This window comes from Cololabis saira, chromosome 6 (assembly GCF_033807715.1).
Source record: "Cololabis saira isolate AMF1-May2022 chromosome 6, fColSai1.1, whole genome shotgun sequence".
Lineage (NCBI taxonomy): Eukaryota > Metazoa > Chordata > Actinopteri > Beloniformes > Belonidae > Cololabis > Cololabis saira.
The window spans coordinates 17,595,521-17,611,165 of NC_084592.1; the positions used below are offsets into that span (position 1 = coordinate 17,595,521).

At 39.7% G+C, this 15,645-nt stretch overlaps 3 protein-coding genes across 3 annotated transcripts; all 3 read left to right on the forward strand.

Annotated features, from left to right (window-relative positions):
- The first annotated feature begins 1,917 nt into the window (after positions 1-1,917).
- Positions 1,918-7,071, forward strand: LOC133445907 (claudin-10-like). Its single transcript, XM_061723434.1, has 5 exons — positions 1,918-2,131; positions 5,747-5,908; positions 5,989-6,070; positions 6,153-6,257; positions 6,366-7,071. Exons 1-5 carry the CDS (start codon positions 1,918-1,920, stop codon positions 6,517-6,519), a joined length of 717 nt encoding a protein of 238 aa, XP_061579418.1. The 3' UTR covers positions 6,520-7,071.
- A 364-nt stretch (positions 7,072-7,435) lies between these two features.
- cldn10l2 (claudin 10-like 2) lies at positions 7,436-8,975 on the forward strand. The gene is made up of 5 exons (XM_061723432.1): positions 7,436-7,763; positions 7,950-8,111; positions 8,208-8,295; positions 8,396-8,503; positions 8,591-8,975. The coding sequence occupies exons 1-5, from the start codon at positions 7,532-7,534 to the stop codon at positions 8,787-8,789; spliced, it is 789 nt and encodes a 262-aa protein (XP_061579416.1). The 5' UTR covers positions 7,436-7,531; the 3' UTR covers positions 8,790-8,975.
- A 1,848-nt stretch (positions 8,976-10,823) lies between these two features.
- On the forward strand, positions 10,824-12,698 carry LOC133445906 (claudin-10-like). The gene is made up of 5 exons (XM_061723433.1): positions 10,824-11,200; positions 11,309-11,470; positions 11,548-11,629; positions 11,730-11,837; positions 11,947-12,698. Exons 1-5 carry the CDS (start codon positions 10,969-10,971, stop codon positions 12,134-12,136), a joined length of 774 nt encoding a protein of 257 aa, XP_061579417.1. The 5' UTR covers positions 10,824-10,968; the 3' UTR covers positions 12,137-12,698.
- Positions 12,699-15,645: the final 2,947 nt, after the last annotated feature.

Here is a 15,645-nt window from a genome sequence, read left to right on the forward strand (position 1 = left end):
TTTTTCTTGTTTTAACATATATAAAGTGGTGGTCTCCCCTCACCCTGCCAACACAGGAAAGATGAAATCCCATGAATTTCTGCAAGGTCTGTACCCCCGCCCGGCAGAATCCCCCAGTGTCACGTGACTTTTTTGAGCCGTTCTGAATCTGCTCCCGTCGTTACGTAACGACGGGAGCAGATTTCCATAGCTCCGGAGCACCGGACCTGCTGCCGGAGCTGCTCATGGACCGGACCGTCGAGGAGCTCGGATCTCCAAACCCGGTGGCTCCGGCGGAGCCCCGAGCCCAGAGTTCCGACTCGGGGGTCCGGGCGCCGGCGGCTCTATTAGTACCGTAATACATTTTTCTTCTCTTTATGGTTTCAGATTTTCCAAGCAATGCACCTGAAGCTGTTCAACGACACATTCAGAAGAAATGCACGGTCGTTCCTTGAGCCAGCAATGTTATTTATATCAAAAGGAAAAAATGCAGGCACTCTGGTGGCTTGAAAAAATTAAAAAACCTTTATTTGACTTGGGTTACATACTAAAAAGACACCAACGCGTGTCGGCTTGCGCCTTCCTCAGGGTGTATGACATACTTTGCTACGCAGCCGCTGCTCTTCTCCCCGGAGCGACGCTTTGTTCCCTCCCCTGCTACATGTCATTCAAGCAGCCAATCAGCACAGAGCCTCATTATAACAGCCTCCCCTCCCCTGAAATGAATCACTGAAAAAGGCTTTAGAAGCGGTAAAACTAAAGACATGGCCCACAGGCTGAATTTCTGATTTATGTAGAAAAAACAAGCTTTAGATTGTTTTTAAGACATTCAAGGCCTTTTTAAAATATACATTAAATGCCATAATATGTCCCCTTTAAGGAAAGTAGACGTTTACTTTTATCACCAATGTTATTTCTTTCATAGTTTCAAATATTTCAAAAATGTTGCTGAGAGTATAGTTTATTGCTTGAATCAAATTATACTGTCCCGATTTGTTTTGTTTTTTTCACAGTTTCAGTATTTAGGTTCCTGTTTTATTTTGAAACCCAGTGTCCTTGTGTTTCTGTTACGTCTTGACTTCCTTTGTTCCCATCTGCCCTGGTCATGTGCCCCTGTGTCTCCTCAAGCCTTCTGTATAGATCTTGTCTTGTCTCTCCTTTGTTCCCTGCCGGTCCGTACTGTTTCTTACCTCCACGTGTCATGTCAGGTTTTTGGGGGATTTTTCTTGTTTAAACTCTTGTGTTTTTGCAATCCTGCTCAGCAGTGTTTTTTTTGTTTTTGCTTTTTGAGTAAATAAATCACGTTTTCCGGAGCTTCTTCCTCCTCGTCTCTCCTGCCTCTGGGTCCTACTCAACTGCAGCGTGACATATACATTATACTGTCATTACTACATATTCACCCACACTTAGGACTTAGATCATTTCATTTTAAACCGCTTGTCAATTAAGAAATCATTAGAACTATAAGTCATGTTTGTCTTCATGGTCTGTTTTAGAAACGTATGAAAAATGACATATACGTGTTCACGTATGAAATGGTAATCATTACTCTCTCAGTTGCAGAATAATGTGTGCCGAGATGGATGAACCAGTAACTGGACTTTGTCACCTGTTTTTAGGTTTAATGATTACTCTTTTATTTTTTTTTATGTTAATAGGATACCTGGCAATATTTTTAGCCCAAAACACAAGCACACGGACGGTACACTCTCACAGTTACCCTTTGCAAATTTAATGTCTAACCGCCACTGCGTGCTTCCTTTGCTCGCTTTGAGACACCCGTGTCCATTCCTGTAGATATGCAGGCAACATGTCTTGTCTGTTAATCATCTCAGTGAAACACATGTCCCCCTGTGTAATTTAGTTGCCTGAGGACATTCTACTTCTTCTTATTTCTCGAATTTGCCAAAATACCGTAAACATATCTGTAGCCATCAAATGTCAGGCATGCAGATTCTGGCTTTTCTCTGCGGTGTGGCCGGGCTGGGTGCCACTATCGCCGCCACGGTGTCCAATGAATGGAGGGCCACCAGCCGAGCATCCTCAGTCATCACAGCGACCTGGGTGCTCCAGGGTCTGTGGAACAACTGTGCTGGAAATGCCATTGGAGCGCTGCACTGCAGACCGCATCACACTATCTTACAGCTGGCAGGTAAGATTAGAGGGTCACCGCATCACCGCTGCTGCTGCTGCTACTCACTGAATCTGTGTCACGGCGGTCTTCGTGACGCACTTATTAAATATGTATTAATTAAGTTGGCAATCCCACGTAGTGGGTGACAGATGGGGTATGTGAGTGTAAATGTTCCAAATGGGTAATACTTCATAGCCTCTGATCTGTCACCACAAAACGAAATATGTCAGGTCCAAAACTGTTGACAAACTGCTGCCAAGAGAAACTATTTTTGTCCCTTAAATGACAACAACGGAGAGTGATAATACTCCAGTGGCTGGAGGCTATTTGATGGTGAATCATTTTGTACATCAGTGTCTTTAAATGATCAGCCTTTCAAGTGTTTCCCAAGTAGGACGGGACTTAGCGTGTTCTCGTTTTAGAAATTCCTGCTCTTGGGCATTTTGTGGATTGCGTTATTGGGCTGGTTTTATTATTGATACATATTTTGCTGTAAAATGTAACAGAAAAACTGTGAAAGTAACTAAAACTGCATGTTTGTTATTGACAAATTTCAAATGTGCATCAAAAGAAATATGAGGCGGTAAATAATTGAAGCGTTGCATGATATGAATCGGTGTTGCAGCTTATTGATGGTGTGTTAAATTGTGGCAAATGATCTTTTGTTAAAGATGTACGGCTGTTGGTGTTCCTGCGGGGTCTGGGTGACGGCAAAGCAAACTAAGATGTTGACAGTGCTGCAGTTACACGGATGTTGTTCAAAAATATTTAATTGTTTTTACTCTCTATTGCATTTCCAGTAACCTGGTGTTCAGAAACCTTTTGTGTAAAAAATCAGTTTGTGTCTGTTGAAGTAGTGCAGGGGTGAATTTTGCAAAATACTTTTGATCAGCGTCTTAAAACATATTTTATTTTAGTTTCATTGACTACAAGATATCTGTTTCAAGAATCTGCTCATTTTTCACAAAATTCCCACAATACTTCACTTGCCATCAAATGCTACTCTGATCTTTAAAATGCTCTCTGAACTTACATTGAAAAAAAAATTTAGGTTTGAATTAATTCAGTGAAACTGTGTCAAATCTAAACTGCTATATGCAACATATTTTGATTTCATTAGCATCATAAATCCATGCAGTATGAGCACTGTTTCGCTTAAAGTACACAAAATTACACAAAGAAAAACCTTCTGAATTAGCCGGCTAAAGACTGAGTTTGAACCTCCTTGTGGGTAATCCAGGTCGCCTGTGGTTTCCGATCTTAGACCCAGGTTTTAGATCACTAACTGGACACTGATTCTGTGTTTGCATGAGTGAAAGAAGTCATTTGCCCATTGGTTGGTTTGTTATTGAGATTAGTTTCCAAGACTGATAGGTGGGATGGATCATGGGCAAATGAACAGCCCATGAGACTTTGACTCAAACAAAGATCACAAATAGTGAAGGACTGCCCTGAAACAGCTGGGTGGTAGATTGACCTCTTTCTCCTTCGTCACAGCAGAAACTTTATCAGCAGTGTAAAACCACCAGATGGAGCTCTAATTCAGATCTTGAAAGAGAGACCAATGCTGTTCTGGGTGTCATATTGTTTGTTGTTTATATCCATCTATCTGTTTATCTGCTTATTTTAACCGTGTTCTTCATTCATCACATGGGAGAGCATTTCTCCAGTCTGGTTGCAGATCAGGGTGAGTGACATGCTGATAATAAGTAATCTAAATCCTGAGTTTGAGTTCAAGAGGAAATGAATGTTGTGTATTAAACATAACTCTTATGTGCAGGCAGAAGATTACATTTATAATTTCTCGGATGTCTTCAGGTTAGTTGAAAAAACCCTAAAGATCACTGAAAGTTGAGTCATAATAATACAATGAGACTTTTTATTGATCAGAAAACGGGAAACATACTCTCACAGAAGGAATTTAAATGGGCATGCACGGATAAACGTGTGACCTTCTAAAATTGTGGTCATTTTAGAAGTATTTTTTTTCAAATATTGCAAAATGCAGTGTTAGTTTAACTAACCTTGGAGATAGGTGGTTAAACAACCAACCATATTAACTTCTTCAAGGTTCACACATTAATAACGTGGAATAAGTAGCATGTTTCATTTTTTCCAATAGGTTACTTCTGTTTAAAAATAGTTCACTTATACTGTACATACAATGTGCATGAAATGAACACACAACTACTCATCCAGATAGATGCTGAGCTTGAACTTTCACCCTCTCAAGTGACATCATCACCCAGAACTTTCATCACTACGATTATGAGTCACAATGACGTGCACTATGTGACGAGTTAGGAAAACCTTATCATGGACCACTCGGTGCCAGACTCCTCCCCACATATTATAACTGTCCACAACACATTAACTATCGATCGCAGCCTATCCATTGAACCTACCCGTGCAGAGCTACATTTTTAAACAAGTCTTACCAGCCTGGGAACCGTTAATCAGTTTCCGCTCCAACCAGTTTAATTACGGGCCTCAGTGGTGAGGAGCAGTGGTGTGGAGCATGAGCGGCATGGTTCAGGAGATTCTGGCCTTTATTCTATCCATCTCGGGGTGGGTTCTGGTGTCATCTACTTTGCCGACGGATTACTGGAAGGTGTCTTCTCTGGATGGAACGGTCATCACTACGGCGACCTACTGGTCCAATTTGTGGAAAGCCTGTGTCACTGATTCAACGGGAGTCTCCAACTGCAAGGACTTTCCCTCCATGCTGGCGCTGGATGGTCAGCTCCTTTTCACTCTTGTCAGAGAATACTTCTCTAAGGCTGCGACTCAGGCTTGACCTGTTCATGGTTTTCGTTCAGACATGCTCGCTTGCTTTTTGTTTGCGTGTCTGTGTTTAATCCTCAATTCACTAGGATCTTTAATGTAATGTAATGTAATGTACTTTATTTATTTATTAATATAACACTTTACAACAGCCTTTTTTCGTGTGCCAAAGTGCTTTACAGCAAGTAATAGATAAAAAGGAGGATGAATAAGAACAATCAAAAACAATAAAATACAACAATATCGAATAAGATGACAGTTTCATCCCACTACTTGGTGTTAAAGGCCATCTTAAATATGAGTTTTTAGCCTAGATTTTAATATTTAAAGAGGAAATAACTGCTTAGCCTTGTTCTCTGTATAGATTTATCCTTCCCGAGCTGACGATTGTCGTTTTATTTTGCGTGAAAATTCAATTTTACGTTCATCACTAACTCGGACTGATAAATATTCTAAGCCTAATGTATAATGTAAAGCCTAAACGTTTCCAGGAAAAGACTCATTTACTTCCACATGTGTCAATGTTTAGCCTTTGTTCTCAGCGCTTTAGATTTACTGGGAGCCTCGGGCTCTTTTCACCATGGGTGACTAGTTTCAGGTGTTAATGTCCAAGGTAATATTTGCCTCAAACCCTCATTTGTCTACTATATGTCATGCCACCACAGCCCCCAAAATGTCACCAGGAGCCTGAGAGCAGTACCAATCATTTGTGACAAATTGTATGACTTGCTTTAAGAGTAAATTGGTCAGAAGGTCAACAAATTGTTGACCCCATGGTGTGCAGATGGGAAACAAAAGATAAAGCTCTTTCAGTTGCAACACAGTAGATTTGATGTTTGATGTTTGCAGGTTACATCCAAGCTTGCAGGGCACTGATGATTGCAGCTATATGCTTTGGGTTTTTGGGTTCGGTGCTTGCACTTGTGGGGATGAAATGCACCAAAATTGGAGGGAGTGACCAAAGCAAGGCCAAGATCGCCTGCTCCGCTGGCGTAGTTTTCATCATCAGCGGTAAGTCCAGATCACCTCTCTGAGTCGCAGCATTATTCTCAATGACCTTTTAATCATGCTTGTCCTTGTTTTTACTCCAGGTCTCTGCTCGCTTTCTGGGTGCTCCATCTACGCACATCGGATAACGTCAGAGTTTTTTGACCCAATGTTTGTGGCGCAAAAGTGCGGAGTATTTAGTACTTGAACATATTTAGTGCCTGAACTTGTGCAGACGCCTTATCCTAACATGGTATTTTGTATCCAGGTATGAGCTGGGAGCTGCTCTCTTCATCGGCTGGGCGGGTTCTGTCTTCTGCATTCTGGGAGGCGTCATCTTCTGCTTCTCAATTGCAAATTATTGTTGTAAAAGGTTAACAACATATTCTCGTTTCACGTAATGCTTCATCTTATTTTACAGGTGAACTTACAGTGTTAATTGGGTTTGTGAGCCTTCAACCTGTGCTCTTTCTATTTCCAGCCCCAAACAGGTAAAAACTGTCTACAAGGGAGCGGCCTCACGCTCTCATATATCCTCCTACGCAAGAGGGCAGGCGCAGTCTGCAAACGAGAGGCCGCCTGCAGCCTACAGCTCATCCAGGACTCACTATTTTGATAAGAATGCATATGTGTGAAAAATGTGAACGTGCAATAAATTACATCCAGTCAAAGCGTCTTCTAAAGTCGCATAATACGGCAACATAACAGAAAACCACTGACGGTTTCTCTCTGCCAAAAGCAGGATTACTGATATTGATTTGTAGTTCACGGAGAATTAGGCTGTTGCAGGGATTCTGAATTCAAAGTTTTCCAAAACAGTTTACCGTCTACGAGTCATATCTTAGTAGTTCTACTTTACATTCACTGTTCAAAGATTTAAACAGCAAAACATCTGTTTGTCTTTATTCAAATATTCAGATCATGTTATATTTAGATCATAATAAGGTGAGTTTCTATCTTATGTACCTAAATATCATCATGTATTTTGTAAAACATTGGTTTTCTTGGTTGTATTTTTAACTGCGTGTGACCTCTTCTTGTTGTTAATTTGTAATGGCAATATTTAAAACTGTGTCCATTTTATCTTGTTCAACATGACATAACCATTAACTTTTGTTTTGTTTTGTTCTTGTAATGTGCAAACCCGAAGAGGGTTTAAAAAAATGTGTTAATGATGTGACGTGAATGCAGGAGATCTTCCGTCGCTTACATGATAACATTAAAAGAAAGACTGTTCAACCGCAGCTGATGCTGATTTTTGAGTCCGAAGATGATTTTTATTTCCTCCTCAATGTTCCGTCATCAGGTGGCCCAAGTTTTGCTTTTGTCTTAAAAAAAAGAGTCATAATTTTTGTCCTCACTGACTTGAATATAAAGCATTATATGATAAATACTTAACTACTATATAATGTATTTCTACTGATTATTATTACCTAAAAATGTAACTAGAGATGATGATAAATACCCAAAGTAGGAGGCATACTGTTGAAGGTTTACTGTAAACATATGACACAGTGCTGCAGAGCCTTCATCCACTCTCACGTGAAACAGGAGACTCTGCAGAGTTCTGCTTTCCGCCTCATAGAAGTTGGGAATCGCCTGCATTCGTTTTTAGATCCTCAAGTAGCGGACTTCTTGATTTCGGCAATGAGGAAACGTTTGATCCAAATATTTGGCTTCTTGATCTCGTCGCTGGGGTGGCTGTTCGTGCTGTGCACCATGGCGATGGACTATTGGAGGATCTCCCAGTTAGGAGGACAGGGGGGTTCTTTCATCATCAAGGTGGCCTGGTACTGGTCCAACCTGTGGAAGGACTGCTTCACCGACTCCACAGCCGTCACCAACTGCCGAGACTTCCCGGTCCTCTGGAGCGTCAGCTGTGAGTGCAAATCTAAGAAAGACTTAAACACAGGTCTATCTATCAATCTTATCTTATCTCATCTTATCTAACCTTATCTAATCTTATGTTATCTTATCCTATGTTATCTAATCTAATCTAATGTATCTAATCTAATCTAATCTAATCTATGCAAATATATTTGGTCATTCTTTCTGTTTCTCCCAGATTACGTCCAGGCAGTAAGAGGATTACTAATGTGTGGTTTAACTCTTGGATTCTTCGCCGTGGTGTGTTGCTTCATCGGGATGGAGTGTACCTACATCGGTGGAGCCGAAAAAACCAAAGACAAAGTGGTTTTTGCAGGATCGGTGTTTCATTTAGCCGGTGGTGAGTTCTGAGTACGAGGACTGTTTTTACTCTGCATATGTCAGAAATGTTTTGCCCTCATTTATTCAACGGTTTCAACAAAACCTCTCCATACAGGTGTGTCAGATATTGCTGCTTATTGCTTATACATCAACAGGATTGCCAGAAAAGCCTTTACTGACAGGTTACCTCCTGGAGAATTACGGTATAGTTTGGTTTTTATTCTGCAAGTCCTTCAAAAATGTCAATCAAAGCATTTTTTTCAGTATTTAAAACGTATTTCTTTCTTGGAACGCTTCTTCCAGATATGACTTAGGACCTCCCATATTCCTGGGACTGGTTGGATGCTTTTTCATCATGTTTGGGGCCGTACTTTATGCTGTGACAGTCTACAGAGTAATCCTCCCTGAGAGGTATCTAAATCCCTCCTCACAGATCTCTGTTCTGTGCCCGATGACGTCGTCTAACACTATCAATTTTACCGATGTTTTATCTTGAAGGAAAGTGGTCCAAGTCTACGGCGTTGGCGGCCCCACGTACATGGCCCCCGCCTCCAGAGGAAGAACCCTGTACACCGGATACTACGATGCTTCCAGGCTGTACAGAACTTCTGTCGGCTCGGGACAGTCAAGCAGCAAGATCTCCAGACTCTCCCAAACAACACCGACGAAACTGTCACAAAGAGATGCGTTTGTGTAGCATCAAACGCTTCCATGCACATGCAAAGTTATGAAAAATAACAGAGTGCCCTGATTCTGCAGCATATTCAATGTTAAACCATGAAATGTCATTGTTTTTGAAAAAAATAGATGCTCATTTTGAGTCTGATGTTAACAGCATCTCACTTGACAATAGTTTTGTAACATGATTTGATACATGAATCCTCTGTGAAAGTGTTTGAAGGCCACTAGTTTGTGAGTTAATACTGGTAAGAATGTCATACCAATTAATGATTTCAAACTGATATTGAGGTATGACCTTTAAGCCCTTGATCTCAGGTCAGAACGTGCAATAGCTGGACTGGTCCACAGTCTTTTGAAGTTTTATAATAAAGGCTCAACAACTGTAACTGTGTTTCCCTTTCTCACTTCTCTTCGAGGACAGAGCTTATACCTTTTAGTGTCAATGTCTCCTTGCAAGTCACTGCATTATGAAGTTGACACTATATTGCTTGATGTCTCCCTGGAAACTTTCCTGAAGAAAAGAATAAGAAAGTTCAGGCTTTTTCTTGTTGTACTCTGATGAAGTTTAGCTTTTAACATACAAACTGAGTCCTGAAGAGATGTAGCTCTGGGTTTTTACAATTTCTCTGAGTATTTTTACCTTTATGTGAATTTGCTTTGATGTCTACTTCTGGGAAAGTTATCTTGAATGTTTTCCAGTTGTAAATAATCTTTTCAATAGTGTAAATTGACTGACTCTGAATTGTTTTAGAATTCATTTAGAACCCTCCCTGCATTGATGGCCAGCAACAGTTCCCTCTCTAGGATCACTGATGATGTCTTTCCTCTGTGGCATTGTGTTAACACACCAAAATGCTCCAAACCAGAAAATGGCCAGAACTTTTATAGGGGTTTTAATAGTCACTGGTGATCGGTTAATCAAGTACATTTGATTAGCATAAACCAGCTGCTACCAATCAATCAATCAATTAATCAATCAATCAATCAATCAATCAATCAATCAATAACCATAGACATTTTTGATTTCTTTCAACTGTTTTCAATTTAATATAAGATTTAAAAAATGTGCACATCTTTGCACTCTCTTTTTTCTTAATTTACATTTTACACAGCTTCCTTTTGGAAAGTGATCATACTTGAACACCAATCAGACAGGATCTTTAAACCTGATCAATAGTGAAGCTTATACTGAAAAAATAATAGATGCTGTACTTTTCTTTTTCAATTTACACGATAAAATAGACCTACTGACTTATACTTATAAACTATACACAAACTATAGACCGGTATCACTCTTATCTCAATTCTCCAAAATTCTAGAAAAACTTTTTGTAGCAAGACTTGATAGCTTTATTGAAAAACACCAATTACTAAGTAACAACCAATATGGATTCAGAACCAACAGATGGTAGAAAACATCTCTAAAGCAATAGATAATAAAAAATACACTGTGGGGGTCTTCATTGACCTTAAAAAAGCATTTGACACAATTGATCATAAAATACTATTGACTATTATTATATTGATTATATAATCACAATGTTGACCAGGGAAAAACCTGCGTTATCTTGTTGGATTTTTTATGTTTGTGATTGACCAAAATAAATATTAACTAACTAACTAACTATTTTTATTGCTGTAATTTAATGAGTACGTTTTACATTTAAGAATGTCATCACAAAGCCTAGAATAATAATGAAATTAGTATATAATAAAAAAGATTTGTGTGCATTGCTTTGCTCAGTTAATATACTGTATCTATCATTGTTATTATTCCAGAATACATGCCATGTAGCACCGGTACTCATTCATTCTCAGCCGTGTGAGCCTAAATAAACGTTTTATGCATTTCTGTCTGACGTTTTAGATCATTCACCACACAAGTTGCCACACCACCTTCGACTGTGGCATAATATAGTGACGAGGAAGAACTGAACATTACCTAAGAGTCTGCTCTAGACGGTCCCTGAGTTTCAACAGCAAACAGTGATCTTTACAAAACACTGGAAATGTAGTCAGAGGCAAAACATGCCATGGTGTACACAAACTGAGATGTGCTTGTGTGTGCCTGAACTAGTGTTTCCTCCCGCCGGGTGCAGCAGCTGAGCAGGAAGCACTGGGAGCGCAGATGTTCCACGGTTTACGAAGCTTGAAAGGCTTATTTCTACCGCTGGTGGCTGAGCATCACAGCCAGGATGGGTTACAGGACTGCGGTGATGTACATGGAGATCGGCTGCTTTGTGGTCTGCGTCACTGGATGGATCCTCGTCTGCTCTACGATGCCAACCGAGATCTGGACGTGGTCTGAAGTTGGCAGCATAGTCCTGACAACGTCCAACTATTTCTCAAACCTGTGGAAGGACTGTATATCGGATTCGACAGGAGTATCCGACTGCAAGGGAATCCCATCGTTGCTTGCTCTGAATTGTAAGTAAAATGGATGACAGTATGAGTCTTTTTATGAGATATAGAATTCCTACCTGAATCTGAATATGTATGTTGGTGCTCATTACTGTTTTTACTGCTCCTGAACAGGGGATATACACATGTGCCGAGCTCTCATCATCATCTGTATCATCCTGGCTTTTTTTGGATCAATTCTGATCTTAGTGGGAATGAAGTGCACTAAGATCGGGGGGTCAGAGATCACTAACGCAAAGATAACCTTCGCTGGAGGGATGAACTACCTCATAGGAGGTAACATTAGGAGTTGTTTGAAAGATGTCGCATTGCTTTACGCTGATCTTTAATCAAAACTGCGTGTGTTGCTTCAGGGATGTCTTCCATGGTGGCTTTCTCCTATTATGGAAACAAGATTAGAGCAGAGTTTCAAGATTCTGCATATGTGGAACAGAAGTATGTACAATGCATAAGACGTACAGTAAAAGTGTTTTATAAATTGTATTTGTTTGTATTGTAAGGACTACACATCAATTTTTATTGACTTTATTACCAGATTTGAAATAGGCGTTGGTGTCTTCATTGGCTGGGGAGGTTCCACCTTGCTGGTTGCTGGAGGCCTCGTTTGCAGCATCTTAGCAGGGAGGGAAGCGTGCAGCTCGAGGTACAGGACAGCTACTCATATTTCTCTTAATAAAACATACCCTTCTTCATATTCAGTAAAAACTCAATAAAAAAACTAACCGTGGTTTTCTTGAACTGAACCTTCACAGCCCAGAGACATACCCTGCCTACCAATACCCCGACTATACATATGTTCCACCAAAGACGAGTTTAATGTCTTCGGCTCCTTCAGAGATCAGTGGGAGCAAAAATTCAAGGTCCTCCGGTAGGAGCATACCCAGCAGCCGCTCCACCATCTCCAGCAACACAAATACAACGGCAACTAACACTTATGTTTGACTCCAAGAAGAAGAATAAGAAGGATGCTTTACTATTTTCAGTAATTGAGTTTCGATATATGTAACAGAGTCAATTTTCCATTTGTGTATATGCATTTATTTTTTAGTTTATAATCACCAAAATCTGTTAATTTAGTATACTTGACATGTCAAACCTCCAGAATTATGTGGAACCTTTGTGTTTTAGTTTGTTTTTCCCCCACGGACATTTCTGTGAGTCCCCCACCTGTATAAATGATTTCTCCCGCCTTTACCTTTCCCCTTTTGTTACTGATGTCAATGGGAGAGGTGAGTGATGTGAAGTCTCTGATAGACCACGGTTTGGGTTTCCTGTGTAGCATGTTAATATTCCTTATTATCTGTGTAGGGGCTCAACTCGATGCATATGTTGAATGGAGGAAATGTTGTTTTATTTCATTGTCAGGTACGTTTCTGTCTTAATGTCGGCCCTTTTGTTACTGATGTCAATGGGAGAAGGGCTCAACTCACCACATATGTTAACCGGAGGAATTTGTTACTTTATTTCATTGTCAGGAAATAAATGGAGATCGCCTCCAAAAGAGTCCTGCTGGTCTGAGTCCCGTCTGTTTTAAACACAACGCACACCACTACAGACCCCACCGGTTACATATATTCATCGCTTAATAATTTGTTTTTATTATTTTTCATGGCAGGTGTATGTAGTCCAACACCACCACCAAGTTCATAAATAGTTGAAAAAAAAGCAGACATCTACTATCCATGACATTAACAATAACACCTTTCTTACCCTAAGAAAGTCGTTTGAATTTCCACCTGTTACGATATTTTATAGACATATACTGCTAAAAAAATAATGACATGAACTGTCAACACTATAACAAAAACAGTCTCACTTTTTATGTTTGTTTGCTGAATAAAACTATGCATTAGTCGATGTGCTGTCTAATAAAGAAGATAAATGAAAACATTGTTTTCTTTTCGTATGTATGTTATGATCTGCTCCATATCTTAAATGCACAAAAATTAAAGCTGAAAATAAATTTTAAAAAAAAATTTATACTGTCTTCCAGTTTATTAAAAAAAAGTTACCCTGGTTAAAACAGTTTTTAACAAATCATTGTATCCCTTAAACTGCATAAAAGTGATAATAGAATGTTACATTAGAGAGCAAAACAAAGGTATTTTTGTGTACACTTTGCTTGAAAATTCTTACCAATTAACACAAATGCTATAAAATTACATCTAAAAAGCTTTTAAACAGCTTTCAATGAACAATTATGTCGGCCACCTTTCCCTACTCAACCACCTGCTAACAGCAGAAACGATCTGAAACAATCTTCATCCCAAATCTCAATCATTAGATTTTATTCTAATGTTATTTTCTTTGTTTTGAGCAATATTCCAAGCTGTTACTCACATTTATAATTTAGTTCTTTGAAAGTGGGAAAAAAAACAACTGAAAGTGGCTAATGTTCCAGAGGTTCATTACAAGCTTCTTTCAATCAGTAAGTACAAACAATAGGTGTAGAAAACACATCACCTGTAAATACAATAGTCAACATGGACAACAGGTTGAAACATTAACAGAGGACAAGTTACAAAATAGAGAGGTTATTGTTTTAAGTGCAAAATTAAAGAAAGTGCAGTTCCTTTAAAACATTCAGACGTTGCTTTTTCGTTCTTCACATTTTCAATTGAGGCAGTATAAGATTTCAACTCCACAACAAATAGACAAAAACAGGGTTTAGCTCAAGAGTATTTACATGTGTGGATTTTACATTTATATATACGCACACACGCACACAGACGCATCATTACGCCTACAGATCTACTTGTATATAGCGCACATGTAACGTCACAGCAGGGCTGCTGTAACAAGCAATGGCCAGCAGATGTCAGTGTTTCACATATGAGCTGTTGATGGATGGATGGATGGATGGATGGATGGATGGATGGATGGATGGATGGATGGATGGATGGATGGATGGATGGATGGATGGATGGATGGATGGATGGATGGATGGATGGATGGATGGATGGATGGATGGATGGATGGATGATCATTAGAAAATTACAATTCCACAAATGAACACTTCACGTCACATGTTTTTACCTCCTCATACGAATAAATAAATGAACATGTAGCCTCAAGTCTGGACTGTGTTTCATTACAAATGTCTGATTCTCTGATTGTTAATAACATCGCAGTGCGTAAAAGATACAGCGCTTCATTTGTTCACGCCCACGTCTTTGCAGTATCTTTAAACGTGTTTTTACATAAACATCATCTGTGATCACATGTTGTATTCGTGCTACGACACTATTGTAGTTTTGTATTTCAATACCTTTGGGTACAGACCTGCAGTCCTCACAGCAGCTGAATCGTGTCCTCATGGAGACCCTCTGCGCGCATTTACGCACATGGCAGAGGTTCAGTGATTGGACAAAAAGGTGCATTAAAGCAGCACAATGTAACTTTCAGCTTTTGTTGAGTTTGGCGGCTCCTTTGGACAAAAGCGGTAGTGCTTTACCAGTAGTGTGGAAGGGTTCCTACCATGCTCCTCAAAGTTACATAGTGCCAGTGAAGGCGATACAGACCCCTCAGACCATGACAGAGTTGTCATTAAACCTGTTGTAAGTTGATGTACCATCACAATGACTCTGGAAATATTATATTAAGGTGGAAAAGTTACATTGTTCTGCTTTAACAAACTCCAACGAGCCTCATGGGATTAGAGAGGAGTGTTTTCTTGACATTGTATGTTGCTAATAGACACCTTAAACAGGCAGCTTTTTGTCTTCATCTATTAAGTTTTGAAATAAAACACGAAGATTGTAATTTTTTACACTTTAAAATGACATAGTTTCACTGGTAGCATTTCCCTTTTTTAAATTCAATTACTGAATAAAAAATACAATTTACTGAACCATAGTTGAAAGATAGTCTGCTGAATCAAATTCCTCTTTTTCCCAAATAAAGTTGATTCTGAATTTTGTCATCTGACAGAGATTTTAACCTTTTTATAGTCACTAAACTGAAACGGAAGCTGCCAATGTTCCCCACATACCACAGAAAACATGTAACTGCTGATGTATAGTCACTTTTACTACAGCTTCAATAATCATCCATCCATCCATCTTCTACCGTCCAGGCGACATCCTGACCAGATGCCAGACTCACTTCATCTGGCTCCTCTCAATGCGGAGAAGCAGCGACTCTACTCTGAGCCCATCCCGGATGAGTGATCTTCTCCCCCCATTTTTAAGCGAGAGCCCAGACACCCTGCGAAGGAAACTCCTTTTTTTCTGCTTGTATCCAATATCTTATTCTTTAAGTCACTACCCACAGCTCTTGACCAAAGGTGAGGGTGGAATCGTAAACCGACTAGTAAATGGAGAGCTTCACTTTTCAACTCAGCTCCTTCACGACAAATCCAACTGTCAAACTCCTGCTCTTTTCTTCCCTCACCTGCAAGACCCCAAGATACTTGAACAGTTCCACTTGTGACAGGACCTGATGACCAATCC

Coding starts and splice junctions, on each gene's coding strand:
- LOC133445906 (XM_061723433.1), top strand. CDS start 10,969: ATGGGTTACAGGACTGCGGTGATGTACATGGAGATCGGCTGCTTTGTG. Junction 11,471..11,547: donor GATGAACTACCTCATAGGAG/GTAACATTAGGA, acceptor GTGTTGCTTCAG/GGATGTCTTCCATGGTGGCT. Junction 11,838..11,946: donor AGGGAAGCGTGCAGCTCGAG/GTACAGGACAGC, acceptor GAACCTTCACAG/CCCAGAGACATACCCTGCCT.
- LOC133445907 (XM_061723434.1), top strand. CDS start 1,918: ATGTCAGGCATGCAGATTCTGGCTTTTCTCTGCGGTGTGGCCGGGCTG. Junction 6,071..6,152: donor CCAATGTTTGTGGCGCAAAA/GTGCGGAGTATT, acceptor TTTTGTATCCAG/GTATGAGCTGGGAGCTGCTC. Junction 6,258..6,365: donor GCAAATTATTGTTGTAAAAG/GTTAACAACATA, acceptor TTCTATTTCCAG/CCCCAAACAGGTAAAAACTG.
- cldn10l2 (XM_061723432.1), top strand. CDS start 7,532: ATGAGGAAACGTTTGATCCAAATATTTGGCTTCTTGATCTCGTCGCTG. Junction 8,112..8,207: donor GGTGTTTCATTTAGCCGGTG/GTGAGTTCTGAG, acceptor CTCTCCATACAG/GTGTGTCAGATATTGCTGCT. Junction 8,296..8,395: donor TTACCTCCTGGAGAATTACG/GTATAGTTTGGT, acceptor CGCTTCTTCCAG/ATATGACTTAGGACCTCCCA.